The sequence below is a fragment of the Uloborus diversus genome, chromosome 2 (genome assembly GCF_026930045.1).
Source record: "Uloborus diversus isolate 005 chromosome 2, Udiv.v.3.1, whole genome shotgun sequence".
Classification (NCBI taxonomy): Eukaryota; Metazoa; Arthropoda; class Arachnida; order Araneae; family Uloboridae; genus Uloborus; species Uloborus diversus.
In genome coordinates, this window is record NC_072732.1 from 81922056 (window position 1) to 81948059 (window position 26004).

Below are 26004 nucleotides of genomic sequence, written 5' to 3' on the forward strand. Positions count from 1 at the left end.
AAACGTTTAAAATACTGCATTTAATACAAACATACAATGGATTTCAAGTAGAGTAAAGAAAGAAAACCATTATCATTGGTAACGTAAATCAGGGAAATTTGGTGAACTTAATCAGGGAAATCAGGGAAAAGTCGGGAACTTTTTCCACAGTTCCTGTCGCCACCCTGTAATTACTTTGAAGGCATAATCAAAATTAATCTGAAATATAATCTAAAATATAATGATTTCTTTTTGAAATCTTGATTATAGTACGGTAATTACTTGAAAAACAAAGAGTCAAGACAAATGAGCAAACGATCTAATCTTCTGCAAATGGCTACGTATTTCACTGTAATCTTGCTTATTTTACATGACCTAAATCGCCAAAAGGAACATTCAAACAACATAAAATAACCAACATACAGGCAGGCAGCGAGGAAGAACAAGCATGCTTCGTAAAATAAACAACATTCAGTCGGCGTACAGTTTCGATCGGTGAATCCTAGTGTAAAAATATTGAGGTTCAATGCGTTGGTTTTAAGGGGGGGGGGGATCACAGATAACCCGTGGCTGCGTATAATCCGCACCTCATAAACTTTGCCTTTTTTAGCAGATAATCCGCAGATTATAAGCAGGAAAATACGGTAGTGAATTTTACTGGGGGCGACTAATTCCAGCCATTGTTTACTTTTTCCTGCTAACCTGGGTTTTTTTTATGTATCTATCAATAGAGTATACCTGCAAAGTCTTTTGTATTAGACGCAAAATTTATTATGTTTTTCGTGGCAGGAGCTATTTTTTACTCAATTACATATTTGATTGCATCTTCTTCTGTAGCACTCTCTCGTTTTTGTCCTCAGTACGATTCTGTCGCTTAGACATTAAAAGCTTTGTTTTGACCATTATTTTCATCCCTTCCTACTTTCTATCTTGTATTGAGAGCTTGCATGATCATCATTTTGCAGCTCGCATTCAAAAGTTCTTGATTATTGAATATGCAAGTATGTTATATGCAGTTTGTAGAATTTATAAGACCGATTTACATTTCTGTTAGTGCAATATTATGTTCATACATTAATTTAGCCATGTTGGCAGGTTTTTGATGACTGAAATCAACTAGTCATATGCCTCTCATTCATACTTAATTTTGCATGTTTGATCTTAATTTTAATGAAAACAAGGAAATTTTACTGGGGAGTTTTAAGCCTTGAAAGTTTTCTGCACCCCTGAGTGTGAAATATTTTTAAGTAATTTCAGATTAGAAAGATTTAGTTCATATACATAAAAAGTAGTCGAAAACTTTGTACTGCATTGTGAATAAAATATGACAACGTGTATAAAGTGCAAATTGAGAATGAAAAAAGGTTAAAAAACCAGCAAACAACTGTTTCGGTACTCTAAAATACAAGTGCCATCATCAGTGCATTAAAAACGAAGACAGGTTCACCCGACTAAAACACAGTCAAGGCGAACAATGGAATGAAAGACGAGTTGTAAAAGATATGAGAATGAAAAAAGGTTAAAAAACCAGCAAACAGCTGTTTCGGCACTCTAAAATAAAAGTGCCATCATCAGTGCATTAAAAACGAAGACAGGTTCAGTGCCGAAACAGCTGTTTGCTGTTTTTTAACCTTTTTCATTCTCAATTTGTACTTTATACACGTTGTCATATTTTATTCATTTAGTTCATATATCCCAGTACAGAATTCAAATATTCAAATTCCCAATTCAAAGATAGTTTTCTTTTTAGTCTTTAACTATGAACTTGTACCTACTAATGTAGCCAGAACCTTCTTGTGTTTGGGGGAGGGGGGCAACAGCCCTTGCATCTATGTAAAATACAATATGACGACTATTAATAAATCTTAAAACCATAGATTCTAGAGGTGACCATCTTGCTGCGCTGCTGACTTGACACATATCTAAAGGGAATGTCCCTAATTGATATCCTACTTGTTTCAACATGTTTGATCCCTTTCAACCTACAATTTACCTTACCTCCCTCCCCCTATCACATATCAACATGCCTCAAGTATAATGTTATAAAAATTCGGGCTATCACACTTGATACTTCCTTTCTCCCACCTTGTCACAGACTCAAAATCTGTCACAATTTCAAAAAAACCTTTCCCTCACAAAATGTGACATAACTTGTTTATGACCCCTAAGACTATATTCATCAGTACAAGCATTACTTAGCATGAAAAAATAATGGCTCTTTTATTTTTCAGATTATAGTCAAAGAAGTGAAACGTCCTCTTGCTCAGCTCCTCCAAATTATGGAAGTGCAACTGCAGATGACAGAGATACCGGATCTGCCCATTCATCGCCTGCTGCCACTGCATTCACAATTGCTTTTGATACTGAAGCTAACACTCCAAGGAAAAAACTTGGAATCCGAGACAGTATTAGTAAATTTGCTCCTAATAAAATAGATACAGACAATCGAGTGACCTTCCAAAAGAACAATAAAACAGAACCAAGTCCAAAGAAAGTAAGCATTCATTTTCTGAAGTTTCATTTAGTTTTTAAAGGATGTTTTGGACAGTTGAACAGTGTGAATTACTGTATCAACATTTAGTAAAAGCAAATTGCAAAAATGTGTACTTCAAAGGAACACCTTTTTCAAAGCAAAAAGGTGTAAGCTAAACACAAACCTTTTTGCATTTATGGCACATTTGGCTCATTTTCACAAAATTGCGCAATTAATATTATTTTTTTCCCCCAATTTTAACTTTTTTTTAGCGCAAAGGTATTTGTTGTTTCTCTTGACACTTGTGTAGAAAATTTTTTTTCATTTGTGTGGATTACACAAGGGAACAAGTAGAGAATATTCAGTAACTTACTACCCTATAGCCAGGGCTAAGGCAGAAATACATGAAATACACCGCCAGCTCAGTCAATTCCAGTTGGAATTGACTGAGCTGGTGGCGTATTTCAAGTAGAGAATGTCTCCAAAGGTATCTGGTGTAGCTTAAAAACTTGACGTGATGGGCTGAAATTGAGATTATTTTTGAACTCTGAGAAATTGAGATTGTTCTTAAACTCTGAGGTCAAAAGTTAGTCATAAGCAAATCACAGAACTAAGTCGCCAAAATCACTGCTCCTCGATGTTATTGAAATACAAATACAAAAGGAGGCAGCCAGTAACTTGGCTGTCCTGAGCAATTTATTAGTCTCTAATGAAAATCAAGTGCCTTCTTAAAACTATTCACCTCATTGTAAGTAACACTGCTTCTGCGAAAATATTTCATATGTCCTATTGATGTAGTAATTTTCCTGAATTGAAGGGTTTGTCTGCAAAAAAGAGGTAACTCCAATTTCAATGTTTTCAAAAGGTCTGCATTAGAGCTGAAAACACCAATTCACTTTTTTATTTTTCGTATTTTATGAACTCTCGTTGGTCTTTCCTCCTTGCTTCTCAATACACTTATGTAAGATGATTTAATAGTTTATAAAAATCAAATCCTACTCATTATTTAATAAATGATTGATGATTTGACTAATAGGGAAGTTTTCGATGTTTCAATTTTATTTTTATATGATAGAGTAACATGTATGAACATCATAACTGAAAAATGTTTTGCGATACGATAAGTAGTTTTTTTTAATTAATTTTTAAAGTTCACTCGCTTGTGACGTCAAATGGCATAGGAAGTGACGTCATGCGCTCTTCCGATACGGGAGAAGCCGAAGGGCATGCAGTTGGCTTCGAAGACGAAGCGTAAAAGGCTTATCTCCTCGCATTTAACTCCTCGCGTTTCTGGAACATTAAACCTCTCATCCTCTCGGAAATATTCGAATATCTTCATTGATGTTACATGAGGAAGATTATTTAGATTGTACTTTAACAAATCCGGTCTCCATAGTGTGTTCAAAAGGATTATTGAATTTCTAAAAAATAAAAATATCAGCACGCTCAAAATGTCCCTAGCGAAAACAAGGGATCTTCGGCGGAAGGCTTCCCATTTGCGCCCTGTGACGTAGGCTCGTGACATTTCAGAAGAACGCACTTTTGCGCATGGATTTTTAAAAATTCATTAAAAATCAACCACGGTGTTTTAAAATTCGGCGATGGTGAATTTTTTAGTTTTTAGGGTCAATTAACAATATCCAATAGCCAAAATTTGAACATTTAATAGGTTGCAACTTCCCTATTTGAATAATTTATCTGTGTTTTGAACATGGAAACTACTGGTAATTGAGAAATAAAGGGCTTTTTTTTTTTTTAAGATGAAAAGGTTTGTATATATTTTTGTTAACTCATTCCATAATCAGCCCGAAACCCCTTAACGCGCATGCCGCAGATAACGAACGGAGTTGCTTTTTGCTACGTTGTAATAGCGCTTTTCTCCCCATTTTGCTCTCGAGATTTTAATGTCGTTTTTGCTGTTCAGCTTGCATTTGAAAATCGCTTCGCTTTATTAGTTTTTTGGCATTGAATTAAATAGTGCAATAAAATACAAGGTTGCTAATATGTGCTGAAATATTCATTTAATTTGCACAGTACATAATGAGAAAATAATAAACAATAGAGGACAGGACGAAAAGCTATTATTTTTATAACACTAATTATTTTATTGATTTATTTTTCTTTCTGCTTTTATCTCAGTATATCATTCTTTTCTTTTTATACACTTAAGAAATCAAAATTGTTAAATGTAAGATGATCTACCTTTCAAAAGGGCTCAACAAAACATTCTTCAAACAATTGACTGATCGATCCAAACTGTGAGAAAGGGATTTGAATGGACAAAAACGCTTTAACTGTGGGAATAATTTTCTAAGCGGATAAAAAGTATTCTTCGGTGCCTTTTGATACATTGTGACCTTTCAAAACGACCAATAAACACAGAGACATCTCTTTGCTTTTCAGTTCTTTTATCGTAATTGCGATGACTTTTAATCCCTTCTGGGTGTCCAGATATCAGTTGCTCAAGCGTGGGAAGTATTTTAAAGATAAATGATTATAAAAGATCAAAACTTGCAGCCAATCCCCTAAGGGATTTCCCTAAAGGATACTTTTGTGCATGCAACTAAAAGCCCCCAACTGAGAGAGGAATAACAGAGACTGCCTGCGGGGATTCCCTAAGATGTCCCCCTTTGTGTCTTGGGGTCAACCCTTCCACATTATTTTCTTACAACAAAACAATTTGAATCAGAAAGGAATTTCAAAGCAAGCTTTACTGCTTGTATTTGAGAACATGTCTTCAGAAGAAAAAAAAAGAAAATCTTGCTTGAAATCGAGTCGGGTTGTTTTTCTTATTTTCAAACATATTTGGATAAATTTTAGTTAGTTTCATAGGATTATTTTCTAATTAAGGCAACTTGATTATTGAAAAGAAACCAAATATTTTATTTCTATTTTTAAAATCTCATAAAAGAAGGTGCAATTGGAGCTATTTTAAAACAATAAATAAAATCTGAAAAAGAAAGGGAGAAAAGGAATGTTTCGTTTTGTATGAGTAAAGCGAAAATAACTCAAGATATTATCATTTCATTTGTACTGTAGTATATATTTTATGTTTTGCATGGTCAGCTATTACGTATAATCAATGCGGTCATCATAATTTTTGTTTGTTAAATTAAAAATATTCAAAACTGTATCACTAAAAATCTATCAAAGGATGCCGCGAATATAAAAAGTTAAAATTTAAGTTTGAAAATATCACGATTTTAAAATAAATAAATAATAAAAAATAATAATAGTATACAAATAAATAAAAAGCGTAGTAAAACGCATTATAATTTTAAAAAATATACTCATACAAAATTAAGATGTGTAAGATAATTTTAAAAAAATGTTGTGTAAAATAAATTTTAAAATTTAAGGATTGTGAAAAATTTAGTGAAGGTTGCTTGTGTAAGAAGGTAGATTTTTGATAACAAGAAAAAAAAATTTCTGTTTGCTTTATTCAGGCATAGAAATATTGTTAAATGTGTAAGGAAATATTTTCACTCTTGTTCATCATTAGTTCAAATGCCAGAATGCTAAGAAACAAAGCTTCCACGAAAAGATAAAAATATAATGCCTGATTATTTGAAGCATTATACGTGTCCCATCCAGGAGTACTTGAAAGGTTAATATCTTAGTAAAATAAAATAAATTACAAGTTTCGTGAAATACTATAAGTTACATCCCTTTTGTCTAAGGAAATGAGCTTGATTACGGCTCCCCTAAAAGCACCAGAACCCAACAGAGAAGCGCAATAACAGGGTTCTGCCCCTGGAAGGATCGCCGACACATATTCGGCCAAGGCAAAAACTGCTAGAAACGCCGTGACGACACAGGTTCGTCGAAGGCAGTTAGGAACCATTTTCTTGCGACGAGCCTGAATCGGCCGGGGCAAAGAATGAGTTAAAAAAGAAACAATAACATGAAATGCTTTTTTTTTTTTTTTGAAAATATTTACAACTTTACATTTTCTGCAAAAATATTTCCTTAACTTCATTTTAATTTGTAAAAAATCAATTCAAAGCTGCGTACCCCCCCTCCCCTCCCCCGTCCCAAAAAAACTTTTTTTTTCCAACCGCTACCTCAAAATTTCTAGACAATAAATGAGAACATTTTGTCTACAAAAAAGTTTTTTTCGATGACAAGCTATTTTGAATCAAAAGATTTGTATTTTTAGAGTATATATTATTCATTAATCCAGACAGTGAATGTTAAATAAAATAAAACTTAGTCCATAGCAGCTTGTGCTTTCCTTTTAGAAGAAATATATATGTATATATATACTGTAGAGTCTCGATAATCAGAGGTATTTGAAACTCACATTACCTCAGATTACTGAAAACTAGGATTATCCGGAAATGTTTTCCAGATATCACATATGATATAGCACAAGGTGTGCACCTTTTTTGATTACAAATGGATATTCCAAAAGGTATGTTAAAATGTTCTTTGTGGCAAAACAATTTCAATTTTGCGCATATCAAGTTATTTACCAATCAATTATATCAATTTTTTTTACCACCACTGTATCTCGAAGGTCTTTATTCACATTCTGCGTCGATGAATTTTTCAGGCCACTTAAGGAGTTTTATTGAAACCACTCTCTCCATGCTGTTTTATTATTTACTGTATGTTGTTAATGAATATTTTGGTATCAAAATATTTTTATTTTAAGATTTTATTGAAAATCGTATTTTTAACAACTAATAAAAACTTGAAATTCAAATATAAATGTAGCACCTCAGATTAAGCGGAACCTCGAACATTGGGTACTCAGATTTTCGAGATTCTACTGTAATAATATTCAGTTTCAGTTTTGCATTTAAAGAGATAATATTTTTAATCTATGACTTTTCAAATTTGCAGTTACCTATTCCTGATAAAACAGCTGCACACAAGTCAAGAACGCAGTTTGTCACTGCTGATTTAAAAGGTAATGTTTTTTTTTTTAAGCAATCCTGAATTGCTTATTGTTTTTACTTGACTGTTCAACAACGTCCCATCCTTTGATTTTATTTTCCCATGCTTATAATGCAGGCGTCCATGTGCCTCAGAATCTAATTATTTATAAACAACATTATCAACTTTACACAACCCTTTTTATGCCAAAACAATATCCAGTGCACAACATCCACCAACCCAACGAGTAGGGTCCTATCGGAGTTTGTGATTACAAAAAATATAATTTGAATTCAAAATTTAAACTACTTTTTAATTTTTTTTCCCACTTTTCTTAAGAGACGTAATGCCACTTAATTTCAGAGGTGCTTTGTTAAAATATTAAAGTGTATTTAAATACAGAAAATTCTTTTTGTTGTCAAACAGTATGCTGGCAGTAAAGTATTAAAAGTTGTTGCTGCTTTAAAAGATACATCCTATAAACATTTGAAGTTACTCATTTATTTTGTAGAATGTTGATATTGTTTTGTATATTTAGTAATAACTTTAAAAAATTTGCAAAGAATAATGATGGTGCAACATAACATCACAAATATTAAATCAAAGTTGTTAATTTGAAATGCTTGAAATTCTGAAGTCTGCACAACTCTTGATCCCAAGCTATCTAGATTTTAAGTCAAGTTGACTGTCGAAAGAAATCGCCATGGGCGTTATAACACAGTTTGGTCGTTTTAGCAACAGGCTACAGTCATTCTTGAAGAAGTTCTTCACAGATTCCTTTACTTCATAGTTCAAATGGAAATGGTAACCCTGTAATGCTCCCTTAAGTAATATGAAGATGAGAAGGTCGCAGGATGACAACTCCGGACCATACAGGGTTTGTGCAAACTGTTCCCAATGGAATGTTTTTAAATTGGTGTTTATAATGTTTGCTTGGCCTGTTCCTGGCACATTCGAAATCGTTTGCCCCCTTCCGGTCCTTCCCCAAAACTTTGACATCGAATGTTCACTGCTTTTTGACCTAAATAGTGCTTTTTTTGACTATCACCATGTTCTGTTGACTGCAGATGTCTGCAGTACACTCACTTTCTACAATTAAAAACCATACTTACCTTTTATTGATTGGACCTGGACACATTTACATGTTGCACGACTTATCAATTATCTTTTCCTCCGTCAGGTTTCTATGTTGAATACCATATGAGGGGTAAATTCCCTACCACCCTTTATGTCCATGGCACTGTAATAACTTCAATCATTCTGATGCAGTCGGGTATCCACTTCTCATTTGTGTAACCCATATTGGGCATTTTGGCCATTTTATCCAAACAAGTTTAAAGGCGGAAACTACACTTTTAGACAGGTTGTTTTATTATATTATGGGAAATATTTGTTATATTGTAAAAGATTACAAACAGAATTGGCAATGAACTGATTATCACTGAAACAATGTCTGAATAATTAGATTTTCAGGGAATTTGACAGAAAACAGTGTTAAAGAAACAACTTATTGACAGAATGTTAAATCAAATATTGTAGAGAAAAAAAATCACTCCGTTAACAAATTGACTATATGAATCCTGAAAGTTGTTAACAGTATAGCCAATCATTTAAAATTTAACCTATGCAACATATTTACTTTATTGCAACCCTATAATGTATATTTTGTACATTATAATTTATGTTAAAAGAATTGCAGTAAATATCTTGAATGACAGAATTTAATTTATTGTTTGTCGATTGAAGTTCGTGGATGTTTATTATTATTAAAAATATACTTAATTTTGATTAGTACTGATGATTTTTAAAATGAGTTGAAAGAAAGAGCGTACTTTTAATATGTTTTGTTAAATGATTATTTAAGATTGGAATGGTAATAGCTGCTTTTATTTTTGAAAAAGTAAAAAGTTAAAATGACAAGTTTTGAGTTTGTTATTGCAACTTTATGTTTGCTGCTTTGTTCTTCATTTTCCTTCTACCATGCATATTTTAATGAAAATGGACTGTTTTGAAATGAGGTGTGGTCAAATGCTTCCAGAGTATCGATCTATATATTTACTTTTTGTATGCAATTCTTACAGGCCTGAAGATGATCATTATGCCAATGGGAGTTAAAGCTCAAATATACCTTTAATCGAATCATTATTTGAAGTGATAAGTCAATCACAGACGAAATGAATTGGGAGGGAGTTTGATAACCTCCTTGAAGTTTATTTACAAGAAACATTTATTGTCCAATTGCAATTGAAGCGATAAATCTCCTTGAATAGTTCCAGTTAAATAATGGAGATTCATGAATATGTAGATGAATTATTCTCCGAATTTTTTTTCCTCTTCCAGCATGCTATAAGATTTAGAATACGTGGTTAAGATCCCTAGATAGTACAATAGACCGGAGATCTCAGTGCTTGCGCTAGTTTCAAGCGCCCCCTTTTTCACTTCATAAGATCCCTAGACTTTCATTAAGACAGACATATTTTAATTTGTATTCAGAAACACCAGAATTTTTGTTTTGTTTGAGTACTTTTATTCCTTTTTTGAATATTTTTACATCACAGTTATATTTCAGACTTAAGCGGCACAGATTAATTCTCCGAGAATTTAAATGTATTTTGTCAAAGAATTTTTCAACCTTTTTCCCCCAATAATTTTTGGAGCCTTTAAATACCTTACAGTTTTATTCTGCAAACCATGATTATTCCCAAGAAAACATCTATTCGGAAATAAAATTGTGGCTAAGAACATTATCAAATCATGAAAATGTAAGTCTTCCTAAACCTTCTGTGGAAGCTTTATCTGTTTGTTACTAGCCATGCCAATGGCTATTGAGGTTAAGTAATAAAATGTGAAGATGCCAAACATCTTCACATTATTGGAAATACTAGAAGTTTTAGGATCCTTTTATGCTTGTGAAAGATAATTTTTAAGTCTATTTCACTTAAAAACCTGTTTTCAAAATATAACTAGTTTCGAAAGAAATAATGATTTAGCTTTGCTAAATGTCCAAACTTACTACCCTCCAACCACAATTTTGCGTCAACTTGTTAAAAAAGCTCACATTTAAAACTTGCTTTATGATAGGTAACTAATGTTTTTTCTTATAAATGTATCAATGTACAGTAAACTCTTGATTATCTGCGAGTCAATTGACTATCGGGAACATGTATTTTCGCAGCAAAAGGAAAATACCAATAGCTCTTTTTTTGCCAAAAAGTTGTAAAATTAAACTCTGTTGTTTTTGTTTCATTTATTTGTTTATTTTTGTGCTTTCTTCCATCGTACATACTTGTTCTATATTGATGTTAAATCCTGTTTTGCAAAAATATAAAACATTTTTACTGTACTGTATATATTTTTACCGTTTGCAGAAAGTATTTTGCATGAATACAGCTATGCTTTTGAGGAAGGACAATTTTTATTTTGCTTGTCCCTCGTTTTAGACTTTCTGCGGTTTATCCGTGGTTTTTATTATCCGCGGATAATGGGGGTGTACTGTATAATGATGATGAGTCTCTCATTGATCAGCATAAGGATGCTGTGTGTTATCCCATGTTTTTCTTCTCCTTTTATCTCTCTCTCTCCCTCTTTTGGGTTTGTTCTTTTAAAATTAGAGTGTTCTTCAATGAAAAGCTCTTTATTTTATTTATGCTCCCCCTCCTTTTATAAATCATAAAATATTCCTGATATCTTTTTCCATTTCTTTTCAGACATTAATGAAGAAATAGGAAAAATTGCTGACTCCACGTCTTTCTTAATTAAAAAAATGCTGAATGGTGAAGTTTCACCTTCTGATATTCCTGAAGAGATGCCTTGCAAAGACAAACAAAATGCACAAAATGATATTGATGATCGTAGTGAAGCTGGTACATATACTGTTGAAACTGAACAAGCTGACTGTGATGTTGAAGAAGCTAGGAAAAAAATTGATGAAGTTTTTGGTGTAATCCAGCTTTCAAATTCTGTCTTGTCATCCTCATATTCTTCTAGCACAACCTCTTCATCAAACAAGCAGGTATGTTTACTACATTCATCTTGCATGAGCAGGAGAGCATTGTTGATCTTAAAATTTAACAACGTTGAGCATTTATGTATATGTGCTATAACTTTTTCAATATGCAGTCAAAGTCGCTTATGACAAGTACAAAGATGACCGCGATATTTGCTTATTATAACAGCTAGAGTTCAGGAAAAATATTATAAAAATTCATATATTGCTTTGTTTGTTTTTTAATTCTGTACAGTGCCAAAGAAGTTGGTTAATTTGCTTTAAAGTGTCTTATATTGTCTCTTTCTTGTGTGTGTTTTATGACGCATTCTCATGGCCTGAAAAACATTTGTCAATTGCACCTGTTGCTCCAAGAAAAGTTTTTTGTTTCTGCAGATCAAAAGCCCTTATGTAGTCCAACTTATTTTATTACCTTTTCAACTGCTTTATCATGAATTAGAGCAACATTATCCTTGGAAGTTGGTACTGCCCTACTTTGGAGGTGATAACATTGGCACCAACAAATATGTAATTTTTAAGTGGTCTCATAATATCAGGACTTTTTATAAGCAAGTTTACTGTATACATAATTAACATTAAAAACATAAACTTTACAAGAATTGTGGTTTTAAACAAATGTTCAGTTTTAAGTTCTTTTAATTAATTTAATTGAAGGTGATTCACAATTGAATTTTGAGCCCAAAGCAGTAGTAAAGGAAGCTCCACTGCAATTATCTTTTAACAGTGCTTCAGTAGTTTTACTTAATACCTCATTTGTCCTCATTTAATTAGCCATTAAGGGAAGAACCGGGAGGAATTAAGCCTAAAGTGCATTTATGCCAAAATTAAATTGTTGGGTTATTCTAAGGCATAGGAAATAATGGATTACTTCTGTACTATGTGTTAGTGTGTAGTAATTCTAAAGCTAAAAGGTGGGGAGTTGGGAAGAAAACTCTTATTATGGGACTCTCATATTTAAACATATTGTATCGATTGTCTATCTCAGCAGTTCCCAACCGGTGGCTCGCGAACCCCTGGGGGTTCACGAGAGGTTTTCAGGGGGTGCGTGAAAAAAATATTGTAATGGTGGAGTTTTAACATGCCTGTTTCTGATGAAGTTTCATGTTCAAGTGGTTTCAGGCAAATTTCGCTCTTTTTTATTAATTTGTCTCTCTCACAGTTGATACTCTTAACATGAAAATATTTGCATACATTCCTGACATATTTTACATTTAAATAGTTTACTCTGTCGTTGCAAATTGTCGGTTTTAGCACTTTCATTGACAATGATAGCCCCAAACCATGCTGAAAAAGCTCTACTTATGAATAAAATGTCCTCAGATGAAAGAATTTGAAAGCTTTTGTTTCCTTAGAAGCTTCTGATCAGAAAGATTGATTAAACTTGATGAAAACATTACGTGAAGCATATACGAGCGTCTAAAATATTTTGATGTTTATTTTATTTACGTTTGAGTTCGACGAAGAGCTATCACTCTTCTTTTGTGTTGAGTCAAAAATGCATAGAAGTGAGATTGCACTGTTGTTTGTTGCTATAATTTTCACTCTACAATTGACTTCGAGCTTTATTGTCAAAAAAGGGAAAGAAAGAATAGCTAGCAACCCAAAAATACCACAGGATGTATCAAAAATTAATTACTGTAAAAAGTTTTCGTGATAGAGTAAATGCGTATTTTGAACATAGATGCTTTTATTATTTTGCAATATACGCATTTTACTCTGCACTTATAGAATAATTAAACGATTAATGTACGCAGTATTTCTTTCTCAAACAGCTAGGCTCGTAGTCCTTTTCAAGGAGACTTAAACCTAGAGATCTTTCTCATTTTAGTGTAAGAAAAAAAGTTCATTTAACTAATCTGCAAGTTCCCTGAAAGGTATTTTAAAGATCTTCTTTGATTGACTTCTGATTTAGTGATTAGAGATAAATGTACCCTAGTGTCAGAAAAATTTCAGCCAAACTTTGAGCCTCTTTGTTCCGCAAATATTTTCAAAATTTTTTCAAAGTTGATTGTAGTTCAACGCAGAATAATCACTGCGTTGATTTTTTGGTGAATTTGTTTAGTATTCATTTTTTAGCGATAATTTTAGTTTGTAGCAATATTTGTAATTCTATATTTCGCAATTGTGTTTTTGTTCTTGTTATAAACTAAGGAGCAGCATCAAACTTTAAAAAATCTCCCAAATGTAATTTTTTTATGTGTGAGAGTGCGTGCATTTTTTTTTTTTTTTTTTGCTTGTTACTGATTACCTAGTACCCAAAGGGTTCGCCAACTTCTTTCGGAGTTTGGAAGGGGTTCGTAAGAGGGAAAAGGTTGGAGAACCATTGGTCTATCTAAATCTATTTAATTTTTTTTAATCATATTTTTTTTTAATTAAGTTTTCAAAATTTAGCTAAAATGAAAGGAGAAAACTTTTTTTTAGGATAGATTTTCTCATTTTTTAATCAGTTTTATGATTTGAAGAGTATATCATAGCTAGATAATATAGACGCATGCCTTGTGTTGATACATTTGATGCTGTGCAGATACATTTGCTGTACATATGTGCATTGGCTGAAAATTGTTACTAGTATCCATATTCAACACAGATTATCTTCAAATTTTGAAGATAAATTAATGGAAAGTGTTAATTATTGCTTTCAGGAATGCAGATTGAAAGCAAAAGGCATTTTCTTACTAAAAATTTTACCTACCCACTGCATTTTGATTTTTATTCCTGCAGACAGTTTTGAGCTCTGGGCGCAGATACTTTATATTTTAATCTTTCTATGAAGTATATAAAATAAAGGTATGCTTTTAAATTAATAGAAAATACATCTTTTCCATTAAATATCAATGATATTTACATATGAATATGAATACATGAAATAATATTTAAATAATTAATTTTATTAGTATTGCAATTGTTACACGTTTATTGTGCAAAAGTTATAAAAAGTTATTGTGATAAAGTGTCCACTGTTTTCATGAATTTATTTTTAGAAAATAGTTCTATATAAAAGGTAAATACTCTTTCCTGTAGATTCCAAGACTCAATGGTCGTTTAAAGCAGCCTGTTTTAAAAACGGCCGTTACTCCCAACAAAAGAGGTAATTTTTTATAAATGTGTTTTATCTGAAGTTTTTCTCTTTAATTGTTTTACTCAATCATTTATATTATCAGTTTATGTACTATTACAAGTGTTCATGTATGCTGAAAGGAAAGTGTTCAATCCCCTACTTGTTTCATTGTAAGTTTAAATAAATGTATTAAAAATTTTATAATTTTCAATTTGTAAGAATATTTTTTGCTAAAAGTGTATTCTACTTTTGTCTCAAGTATAATTTAATGTTCACAAGTGACAACACTACACACATTAAATAAATAAATATGGTTGGTATATAATTTACTAGCAGTGCCTCCACAGCGATTCCCATGCTAAACATTTATTGGAAGTCCGTTGAATGAAAAAATTGATGCTCCCCCCCCCTCCCCCAATGTAAAATAATCATTTTTCTTTGTATAAAATGCTTACATGCCTTTTCGAAAAACAAAGTATTAAAGTTTCTTTTTAATTTAAAACTTTTCGTCAAATTATCAAATTAGATTCACAGTTGCTTTAAAACTCTATCTAGGGATTTGAAGCGGTTTTTACTGCAATTTAAAATATTTTGCCAAATAAACAAAAAAAGACATTAAATAATGTCTTTCAAATGTGAAAATAGTTCCACAACTCTATTGTTTATCTCCAAACTCGCCCAGCAACCATGGTATCATAATCCGTCCATCTAACAAAAAAAAAAAAAAATACAATGGAACATTCAAAAATCATCATCAGAAAAAATGAAGAAAATGTTGTATGTTTCACTCGGGTAAAAACAAATCAGAAGTTTCCTTTCTTTCAAAACAAATGGCCAAAACAATGAATTACATTTACGGTTGCTTTAAAGCAATAATCCTAGACTGAACTACTCAGCGCCTAACGCGCAAAGCGACCATGCTACCAGAACCAAGCCTTTTTGCAAGTGAAGCAGTTGTTTTTTCTTTGACAATAGTAAATGTTTCGCCAAACAAACCAAAAAATATAAAATCACATTAATAGTAGCTTTTAAATCTTTATACATTAAGAACTGCCTTGCCCGGCTTTGCCCGGTCTTCCTCAAGGTTAAAAATTGTGTCAAGTGACATATATTCAACAATCACGTTTAAATAAAAGAATGAAAGAAAACATTATGCAAAATTACCCTTCCAAACAATGACGACAGATATTAAAATACTTTTAAGAAACCAAAATGCAAAAGATTTTGAAAGCGTAACCATGGAAACACGAAATAAATTAAGTTTAAGAAATTAAATGCAAAATAAGGAAATAAACAATGGATTCAAAAAGCGTAACGGTGGAAACGCAAAAATAAAGTTTTTGACTACCTGAATCAAAATGACATTTTCCGAATTTGATTTAAAAATGCTTGTAACTTTTTCCTTTGAAGATAGAAGTTAAGTTTTCGACCATAGGTCGAGAGAGATCTGGAGTAAAAAATGTCACTTTTTCCAATGGTGTCAAAAAGAAAACTGAGGGAGAATTCCTACACTTTTTATTGATTGTGACATACATGAAAGAAGTAGTGCCTAAATTTCAGCTAAGCCTAAAAAAGTTCGAGCTAAAAACGCAAATTACTCCCGCTGTAATTAAGTTAGAGCATTGAAACAAATTATTTAGAACACGGAAAATTCTACCCTTTTCAACAATATATAATATTAATATGTGCAAGTAATTTTTCACTCCCATATTCGGGAATTTATGTGAAATTTGGGCCTAAATTGGAATTTAAAAAACTATTTATCAGATTTTATCGAATTATAGCCTCTGTCACTCTGTAAGAAAGCACCTTTCATATAGTGAAGAAATTTTTCAAATAGGTGCAGTGGTTCTGGAGATTACCTCGAACATATAAACACACAAAAATCTGCCCTCTCTCTTATAATATTGGTACAGATTTTATCTCCATGTATTGTTATACTTTATGATATTTCAAAAAAAAAAAAAAAAATCCTGTTTAAAATTATTTTTAAAAAAATTTCTTTGTATATTGTATATATATATGTATATTTAAACTTATAGTACATGTTTGTATAGGTACATACATGTATCATATTCGCAGTTAGAATGAGTTTCAGTATTTAGGGAAAACATATTTTATTTTTTTAGTGTAAAAAGTATTTAAAAATTGTTAAATTAATATGCATTGAAATGGAAAAAACATAATTATTAATCTTTTTGCCCATGAAACATGTATGGGACATGGTAGACTTTCAGTTTTGGTCATCCCAAATGTCACAGTTCTGGGGCAGCGTTAATTAATGCCTGGTAGAATGCATTTCAGAATGACATGACAAATACTTATGAATCCCTATGTAGACATATGCAACATTCATCACCTCTAGCAAGGGTTTCATCAACTACTGATTTATATATTAGTGCATTATTCAACTTAAAAAGTATCGCTAAAAATCATTTTGCTAACAGAAAGTGACAGTAAAGAAAAGTTTCTTTTTCTATAAAACACTGCTGTATAAGTATGGGAAAAAAAACTTCTTGATTTAATTTTTGGACCTATAATGTGAAAATCAAAATTTAATTGTGAACTACAGTTGGTTGTTTATTTAATGACTTTCAAGGGACCACAAAAAATCGTCCCTAAGTGGAATTTATCCATAAATAGAATGCTTCTAAAACTACCAAGGAAGCATTCGCGAAAGTCCTCTTTGAATAGAGTGTCGTTAAACAGAGAACCAACTCTATATCATCTTTAGCTTTGATGCATCCCAGGTCTCAGAACAAATAGTAATCGTGCAAATTAAAAAATAGTCTGTTTGGAGGCTACATTTTTATTAAGAAGTGAATAAATACCATTGGGCTTAGAAGTAAAAGGGAATAACCAACATTTTGTAGTACAATATTACAGATTATTGCAGACACATCTTTTTGGTGTTTCACTGAACCCTTTTTTCAGTGCAAAATAGAGAGCTTTTGGATGCAAAGAAAGACATCTGATAAAAGAGTACTTTTACCAGAGCTTTTACCTTTTTAGGGAGCTAATCTTAAAAACCTGGATTTTTTTTCCCTTTAAAAATTGTAGGTTCTCTTCTCCACCCTTCTAAGAAATAGTCTGCAGACTGTCTCAAAAATCTGCAGCGCAGGTCACACAGTCATGCTGTTTCTGCTATGGGGCAGTCAAATATCATATGCGTGAAATACACCGCCAGCTCAGTCATTTCCAGCCGAGGACTGCAGTTTCGTGCTTATTAGCACTCATCAGCCCGGCATAGGAAAGTGACTGAGCTGGAGATGGAAAGCCTCTTAAGGGAGCCAAGAGTGCGAAACAAACTGGTAGCTAATATAGAATTAGCAGACCAGACGAGTGACCAAAGCAATGGTTTGATTCAACTCGAAGATTGAACGCGAGGCAAGGTATATTCAGTAAATTACCAGCCATTAGCCAGGGCTAAAGCAGAAATACATGAAATACACCACCAGCTCAGTCATTTCCAGCCGAGAACTGCAGTTTCGTGCTTATTAGCACTCGTCAGCCCGGCATAGGAAAGTGACCTCCTTAAGCCTCTTAAGGAAGCCAAGATTGATTTCGAGGGCCCACCCTTTTACCTCTGAGCAGTTTCACGTACTCTTGAACTCTCTCTTCAAAGTTCTTTGCAACTTTCCCTCACGGTACTTGTTTGCTATTGGTCTCACGGTGGCTAATGGTTAGCAATTTACTGAAAATATCATATGGTTAGAATTAGTTGACTACTGTTAGCTGTTTTTATCATTTGTATTTTCAAAAATTGCCTTATGTCATGATTAATCTCATCAGATTGGCAAATAATGTAACAACCTTTACGCCATAACCTGTATTTAAACTGAAAGTGAGTTTGTTGTTTCATGCTTTAAAATGTTTAAGTATTTTATAGCCTTTAGCTTAAATTATATGAATTATATGTTGAACATTATTATTACTGTATTCTATTTTATTCTTTTTGAATATCTTTCACTGAGCATTAAATACATTGATTTAACGTTTATTTGATTCAGGATATCTTGCCGTTAACAAACTGCAGTTTGTTGAGAAATCTCTAAAGCAATTTTATTTACTTTCAGATTCTTCTATGTCATGGAATTCTGGAACTAAAGTTTATGGAAGGACTCGAGGGCAAGGTCCTACACCAGCAGCTTCTACGGAAAGCCTTAATCATTCAGATACGCTTCCCCGATCCCTTCAGCGAACAAGGAAAATGTCTGACCCCCCTTCCACACCAGACAGGACCCGTCGCTCGAAACAAATGGTTGCACCTCCCAAGTCTCCTGCCAAAACAAAAGCACCATCCACTTTGAAATCTCCTGGATCTCTATCAAACAATTTATCTGCTGCACCATCAAATAGGGAATCTGTAAATAAATGTCAAAGTAAAGGTATAATTATTTTTGTATCTACTTGTTTAGTTTTCTTATGTAACTGTTTTTTAGGCATGTTTTAATAACGTGCATTACTTGTATACTACTTACTTCCTTGGAATACAAGATAAGATTGAACAAAAAGTATGAGATGGGTTTGCATCACAAATAAAATTTTAGGGAAATGTTGAAATTCTTCTATATTAAGATTTGTTTTTATACAGAGTTCCACTCAGTGACTTATTTTTGCATCAGTAATTAAAAGTGATTTTACCATTAAATGTGAACTAAATTTTCTTATACTATAGGGAGTAAAGATATGAAAGATTAGTTTGACCTGCAAATCAAATTGAATTGACATTAAAATTCCCCTGCAGTTAGAGAATTTTTTGAAATATCTGGGATTCTTTCCAAGTGACACTTTTTCATTAAATGAACAGTAGAAATAACTTTTTTTTTTGGAGAATTTGTGTTTTTCAAAGGGAGAGATTTTTATTTTATATTTTTCTTCACTAATTTTTAAACTTTTTTGTTATACTTTTTGTTAACAGGTTAGTTTTTTAAAGAACATTGATAATTATAATATTTATTTGGTATCTCCATTCATCAGCCCATTCATCAATACCTGTTTCCTTTTTTCTCTCTCTCTCTTTATTACTTTAGGTTTCTACATTTGAATTCTTGCTGCATATATTGTGTTGGTGAGGATTGGTTTGCTTGTTAAATACTGTAGTTTTCTCTTTTAAACCATGTGTTGCAAACAGTACAGGAGAAGTACCTTTCTAAAACCTTTTGTTTTTGTGTAGTTTAATTTTTTTTTTAATTAATAAAGGTATACGGTCATTGTCATATGTATACATTTTGTGTGATATGTGCCTCTTGAAACTTTAAGCATTGTTTATTTATTAGTGAATCAAATATGTTAAATTCTGGAAACTTTCTTTGGGGGGGGGGGGGAATCAAAAGCTTTGACTGTTTCTTTTCTTTGCTTTCAGTTTGTTTTCCATCTTTAGGTAACTAAGATTTTCTTTCATCTTTAGAAGACATTACTCGAAGAAGGTCTACTGACAGCAGGTCAGAAGGTTCGAAATCACCTCATGCAGGCAGTGCACAGTGGCAGAAAGTTCCGTGGAATTTATCTGGCTCCGATCTTGATTTAGATCGCAGCAAGTCTGAGAACAATAGTATTCTCTCAGATACTAGCACTGAACCAAGTTCACACAGCTCACATTCTGGGCAAGGTAGAGGTGGACCATCCGATCAAAGTGGCCCTCAAATGCGCCTAAATCGAGCCTTTGCTCTGCGTCGAGCCCGCCTTGAAGCAGAAGGGAGCAAAAGACCAGGCAAGGAAAATCGAGCCTCAGTTGGTGGACAACCAAAGCTGCCTGCTAAAAAGGCATCTTCCTCTTCACGGTTGTCTTCAAGTACTTCAACCTTGAGGGATGAAAGCAGTAGTGGAGGAAGCAGTAGCAAGTTGAGTTATCGATTAGCACCAAGTATGAATAAGTCTTTCTCTGGCAGACAAATGGTTCAGAATACCGATCCATTGAAGCGAAAAGTATGTTTTGGTTTAGTTAACATTTTCTTTAAAAATGTGATATCTTTTAATTAAATTTGATTGAATATGCAAAACATATGTTGTTAAAGGCATACTTTTTTTATTTATGTGCATTTAGATAGTATCTACAGATATGCAACACTAGTGTTCAAAAAGTTAAGGGATTTACAAGAAAAACTAAATCAGTGCTGAAGTCTGAATATTGACAGTGTAGAATTTTAGGAAAGAGCAGGGAAATGTTAGGATTAAAATTCAAAGGAAGAGAATGTAAGAATCAGATGGAGATACTTTTGATAAAATATTTAATAAAAGTATTTTTTAAGTAAGAAAAGCTTAACAATATCTCCTCTTCAATGTATGTTTAGTTGTTTTAACTGCCATGAGGTTTTTCAAGTGTTATCTTCTAAAAGATACATGATATTTATAGCTTTCAAAATAAAAAGCAGCATGTTTGGGACTCAAATTTGCAGTTATAGTCGGATATTCCAATGCAGGGTTGCCATGCACCTGGAAAACATGGAAAAACCTGAAATCGTCAGGGAAAATGAAAATCTCCTAAAATGGTCAGGGAAATGTCATGGAAAATCATAAATTATTGAAATTTCTGGAAATGTCAGGGAATTTATTCCCTAGTTTTTGATTGAAAATGCTGACGTACGGTAAATGTTGCATTCCAGGTATGCGAATTTTCCTGATAGTATAGGCGAGAGAAAAGAAATGCAAGCTCATTTTAGAGTACTGAATGTAAAAAGGTTACAAAAAAAGAAAGGAAGAAAAGAAATACCTATACGAAAATCATAACTTTCTGATTTTTGTCATTAGATTTTACTTTGCTTCTTTTGAAAAAAAAAATCCATGCTTGTCTAGAAAGTACTAGTGTTTTCCACAATGCATCTGTGGCCTTATTAGTATTTTAAGGACCTTCATTCTGTTTTTTTTCCCCATGCTTTGAAAATTGTTCATAAAAATTTATAAAGTCTCAAATTTTTGCTTTTATAGGTTACAACATTGCTTAGAAAATTGCTTAATGTGTTTTCAGATTTCAGTCCTTTTGTAATCAATGTAATTAAGTTTTTTGTTTGTCTTAATCTAACTCAAATATAGATTACAATTATTTTTAAGCATTATTTGGTTCATAAAGTAGGTTTATTTACATAAAAAAATATGTTGTATTGTTATTTAATAACGCAAGTCAGCATTCATTAACCTGGAATTTTTTTCGAAAAGCGCCTGGAAATGTCAGAGAATTTCATTCTTGCACTTTGGTGGCAACCCGGCAATGTTGTGTTATTTTTCAATGAGTAATAAACATTTTTAAAAAATACCTAATTTCATCCCTCTACTCTGTAAAAGGTACTTTTGTTAGTCTATAAAACATGTGTGAAATTTATAGCTAAAATTTGTTTGCTACATTTAGCCTTTTTTTTTTTTGGAGGGAGGGGGGATTTATTATAGTGGCATTCCAAGGTATTTTTGACATTTATGTAGAGTCCGTAACGTGACCTTTTTTGCCATAACTTTTTAATTTACTGTTTGATTAGCATATTATTTTATTTTGATCTTTACCAACCAACATACCAGCTCAAACTTTAAAATAATTTGCAAATCAAACGGTAATATTAAAAAGTAGTATGGCAAAAAAAGGTCACGTTACGGACTCTACATAATGTCAAAAATACCTTGGAATGCCCCTATACTGTGTGCTCTGAAGCGCTCTCATGAATTTTCAAGTGCCACAACACTTGACTATATTGTAGCAGACTGTAAGACTACGGCTCACTTTGGCAGGCAGATATCTGCATGCTAGATGACAATATCACAAAAACTGAGACATAAAAAAAAGTAATACTTGATGCTAAAACTAAGAGTGGAAGCAAGAATTAAAAACTTAATGTGAAAAGAAGAAAGTTTAGCAAAAAAGAAGTATTGGAACATGGTTCTGGTACCAGTTCTTCCCTGTTTATACTAGAAAAACTCTATTAAGTCCCCCCCCCCCCCCCATTCCCTTTCAGTCTTGTTTTTACACTTGCACAAAAAATAAGTCGCAATGTTTTGCATAATTTCAATATACTACATAAAAACATAGACCAATATTTGTTTATTTTTCCAGTACCATGTACAGAATGAATTTGTACAGTAAATGTGCTGTTTCTGTTTGATTGACTAGAGAAACTAAAATACACTTATTCTCGCTTTAAAACCCTAAAACACCGCAATCTCAAGAACAATGTTAGAACAGTGAACATTTCCTCAAGATTTTATGAATGATGATGATTTTCTGAAAGAGATGATCCAAAGTACTTATTCTGATATATATTAATAAGCAATTCTAATTTTAACTATCCATTTCTAACAAAGATATTTTCAAATAATGAATATATGATAACAGATCAACGCTTCTGTAATACTAAATGCCTATCACTTCCTTGTTTTTAAGCTAGAGCAAAAATGAACTCGAAGACGTACAAGTTTTACTGCCATCTATTGGAGTTCTTCCAAATTAATGGAGAATTTATTGATTGGTTATTAGGGAGTTATTGTAACCAATCAAAAATTAAATTGGGATTGTTTGGATCCATCAGCATTGTAAGAGATAAGCATCGCAGCGAACCTTCATTTGTTTTATTGATGAGTCTTCTCTCAATATTTATCATCTTCATTTATTAATTTATTATGCTTATATGTTGTCACTACTCAATAATATCTACTGTGTAGAAAAAGAATCGCATTTATTAACTTTAATTATGTCACACATCTACATGCAAATATGAGAGTTATACTAAATGGAAATGAATAGAATGAGTATTTATTAAAAAAAAAAAAAAAAAAAAAAAAAAACAGCTTGTAATTGAATGTTCAAGTTTCAATAGAGATAGCTTGTAGTTCAATTTTTGGAAAGGTTTTTTTTTTTTTTTTTTTTGTTCTACCCAGAGATTACTATAAATGTTCTTTCCAACATATTCTAAGAGTAGAAACAAAAATAAAATTGTAGAGATAAAAATAAATGGGGACAGTTTGGAACTACAGTACAAGACCGTTATAACGCCGACCTATATAACGCAATTCTCTATAAACCGCACAACTTTTAAGAAGTAAACAATAGGTTTTGAAACTTAAAAAATCTCTGTGTTTTGCTTTTCAAAAATAAAAATTGTTAGGCAAATTAAATTTTGAAAGTTTTCTATCTTTCCATCTTAATTTCAAAGCTTTTAAATTTAGAATTAGTAATAATAATAAACAGAAAATACCAGATGGCTCTTGAAAATGCAGCTGTTGTGCAAACCATGAAGCTAGCAGAAGTGCAGGATAATTCACTTTCTTTTGATTGTGAAACATATTTATTTGGGAATAACTAATTGTAGTATTGGTGCTTTAATATTCATTGCAGATAAAACTCATTCTGAAGTGCTAATATATAGATATATTCCGAATCTTAGTTTCAAAATTTTTGAAATGATCTATTTAACGCAAAAATCCTGTATAACGCAAAAGCTGTGGTCCCAAGGTGTGCGTTATAACGGTCTTCTACTATAGTTGTATTTTAGAATTTAGTTATACGAAAAAAAAAATGTGATGGAATGTTTTTCTGACATAAAGAAAAAAAACTTCATAATTTCTGGAAAGAAACATTTCCCATAGTTATTTTTGCCATTAACTATGATGTTTTATAATAAGCTGTGATTGTATACCATGAGGTGTGTTTTAATATAATCGCATGAATTGGCTTTTATGTATTGCTCTTGTTTTGTTCTCCCTCTTCGATGTGGATTGAGGTTAGATGCATGCCATTGAAAAGGGGACAAAAGTAGAGAGAGTGAAGCCCTCAATTCTTGAAGCAACGATCCCGAGTTATGTGATTTATTTTAAAATAAAGTACTTGAATGAATTGAGTTTCTTTCACTGCATTCACATAAAAAGCTTCTCCCATTCATCCTAGTTGAACCATGTGACTTTGGCTCTCTTCCTCAGCTTTTCTGAACCAAATGTTTGGATTTGTTCCCTCCAGTTGCTATTTCTTGCTCTAAAATGTTCTCCCTGTTCCTTTTTTCACATTCCCAGTCTGCAAATATGCTTGTTTATGTCTGCAATATGTGTCCATACTCACCAGGAAAACTTTATGAGTAGTGTAATAATTTTAAAAATTTAAATTAGAAGCATTTGAAAGAACGTGGTGAAACATGGTTTCTGGATGCATAAATTGTTTGCCCTTGTGTCCTTGTTGTTAAATTGTAAGGTCTTTAAAATCTGCCGAAATTTTAAGAAAAATCACAAAATTTAGGGAGTTTCGGTAAGTACTGTGGAAGACCTTTCTCAAAATGCTTTATCCTGCTATATGCTGAAGTTGAAATCATGTAATCACCTTTAAATTCTTGACAAGGCTTTAAAATTTGGCGCTTTTCCTAAAATTTTGGCCGACTTTAAGGCCTTATATCTTGATATATGGGGAAACAAGTTCAAGCACTTTTTGCATCAAAAAAATGTCTCAATATATTCTTTTGTGTGCTACCTGTTACAATTTTTTCCATTATTTCACTCTTTGTGTGGTCTGTATTCATAAATTATTTAAAAGGAGTTAATAATTATAAAAAGTAGATTTTTTACTTTTTATTGACTTCAAAGCTGAAATGAAAGCTTTTGCACCCCACTTTTTCTTGCACATGTAGAAATTTTTGCTTTTATGCACTCTGGCTGATCATAATGTTGCTTTTGTTACATTCACATTTACATACATATAAGCAAATGTTCACCTTTTCAATAGTATTATCTGATTTTACTGAATTACCAATATCTTTTATACTTTTCTCCCTATTAGAACTCTAAATAAATTTTGTTGAAACACTTAAAGTAATAGATAGAAGTACAATTTGAGCTTCTTTTCTCTTTTCATTAGGTGTAGGAGACGATTTCGACTGCCAATTTTTCAGTAATTTTTATTTTTTGAAGTTAACTTTTGTTAAGAAATTACAAAGCATAGAAAATTAAACTCCTGAATAGACTCCTGATCAGAAAAGAGGATTTTGATGCATCTTGTCTACTTTGCTTTAAAAGAAAAGCTACATGAATTCAATATTCTTATTTACAGAAGAGTAATGTTTTTCACAATGAATCTTACTTGATTGGCTCTACATTTTCAAAAAAATTGTCGGAGACCTATAATTTCAAAACCTTCATGAAATTTCATTATTGTTTTAACTAAGAGAAAATTTTGTAAGAGGAAAAACACCAGCAAAGGAAATTTTGTGTGTTTGTTTTTCCATGTGTTGTGAGTATAAATTTTCTTGCTTTCTACTATTTCTTTGTCTTCCTTTGTGCTTCCTTTTAACTATAACTGTGCTGCTAATTCTCTCTTTCTTGCTAACTATCCCTGGAATATAACCTGTCTTCCAGAATGAGGTGAAAGGTTGTCATAGGCGCATCGAAAGTGACCCGGGTAAAGGTATCCCTGTCTGGAAAACTGATCTGCGTCCAGTTACAGGCTCTGATCAGGAAGAAAAAGGGGCAGGGAAATCCATGTCTTTGGATGCACCTCTGGAAGAATCTCGTTTGCAGACCTTTCACCGATCCGTTTCTTGTAGTATTGTTAATGAAACTGATGTGCCAAAAATGAAAGTGTATCATCGCAGTACGACTCACCGCGACTTTCCAGCAGCCCTGATTAAAAATTTAGATTCTTTAATG

The 26004-nt window shown here is 32.3% G+C and overlaps 1 protein-coding gene across 1 annotated transcript in view; it reads left to right on the plus strand.

The window, feature by feature from the left end:
* The window catches only part of LOC129217136 (centrosomal protein of 170 kDa protein B-like), a 94765-nt gene that overhangs the window by 62349 nt on the left and 6412 nt on the right, over positions 1-26004 (plus strand). The window contains exons 6-11 of the mRNA XM_054851398.1: positions 2211-2473; positions 7301-7367; positions 11041-11345; positions 14361-14427; positions 18474-18779; positions 19811-20325. Coding sequence (XP_054707373.1) covers positions 2211-2473; positions 7301-7367; positions 11041-11345; positions 14361-14427; positions 18474-18779; positions 19811-20325 — 1523 coding nt within the window. The remainder of the gene's footprint in view (positions 1-2210; positions 2474-7300; positions 7368-11040; positions 11346-14360; positions 14428-18473; positions 18780-19810; positions 20326-26004) is intronic.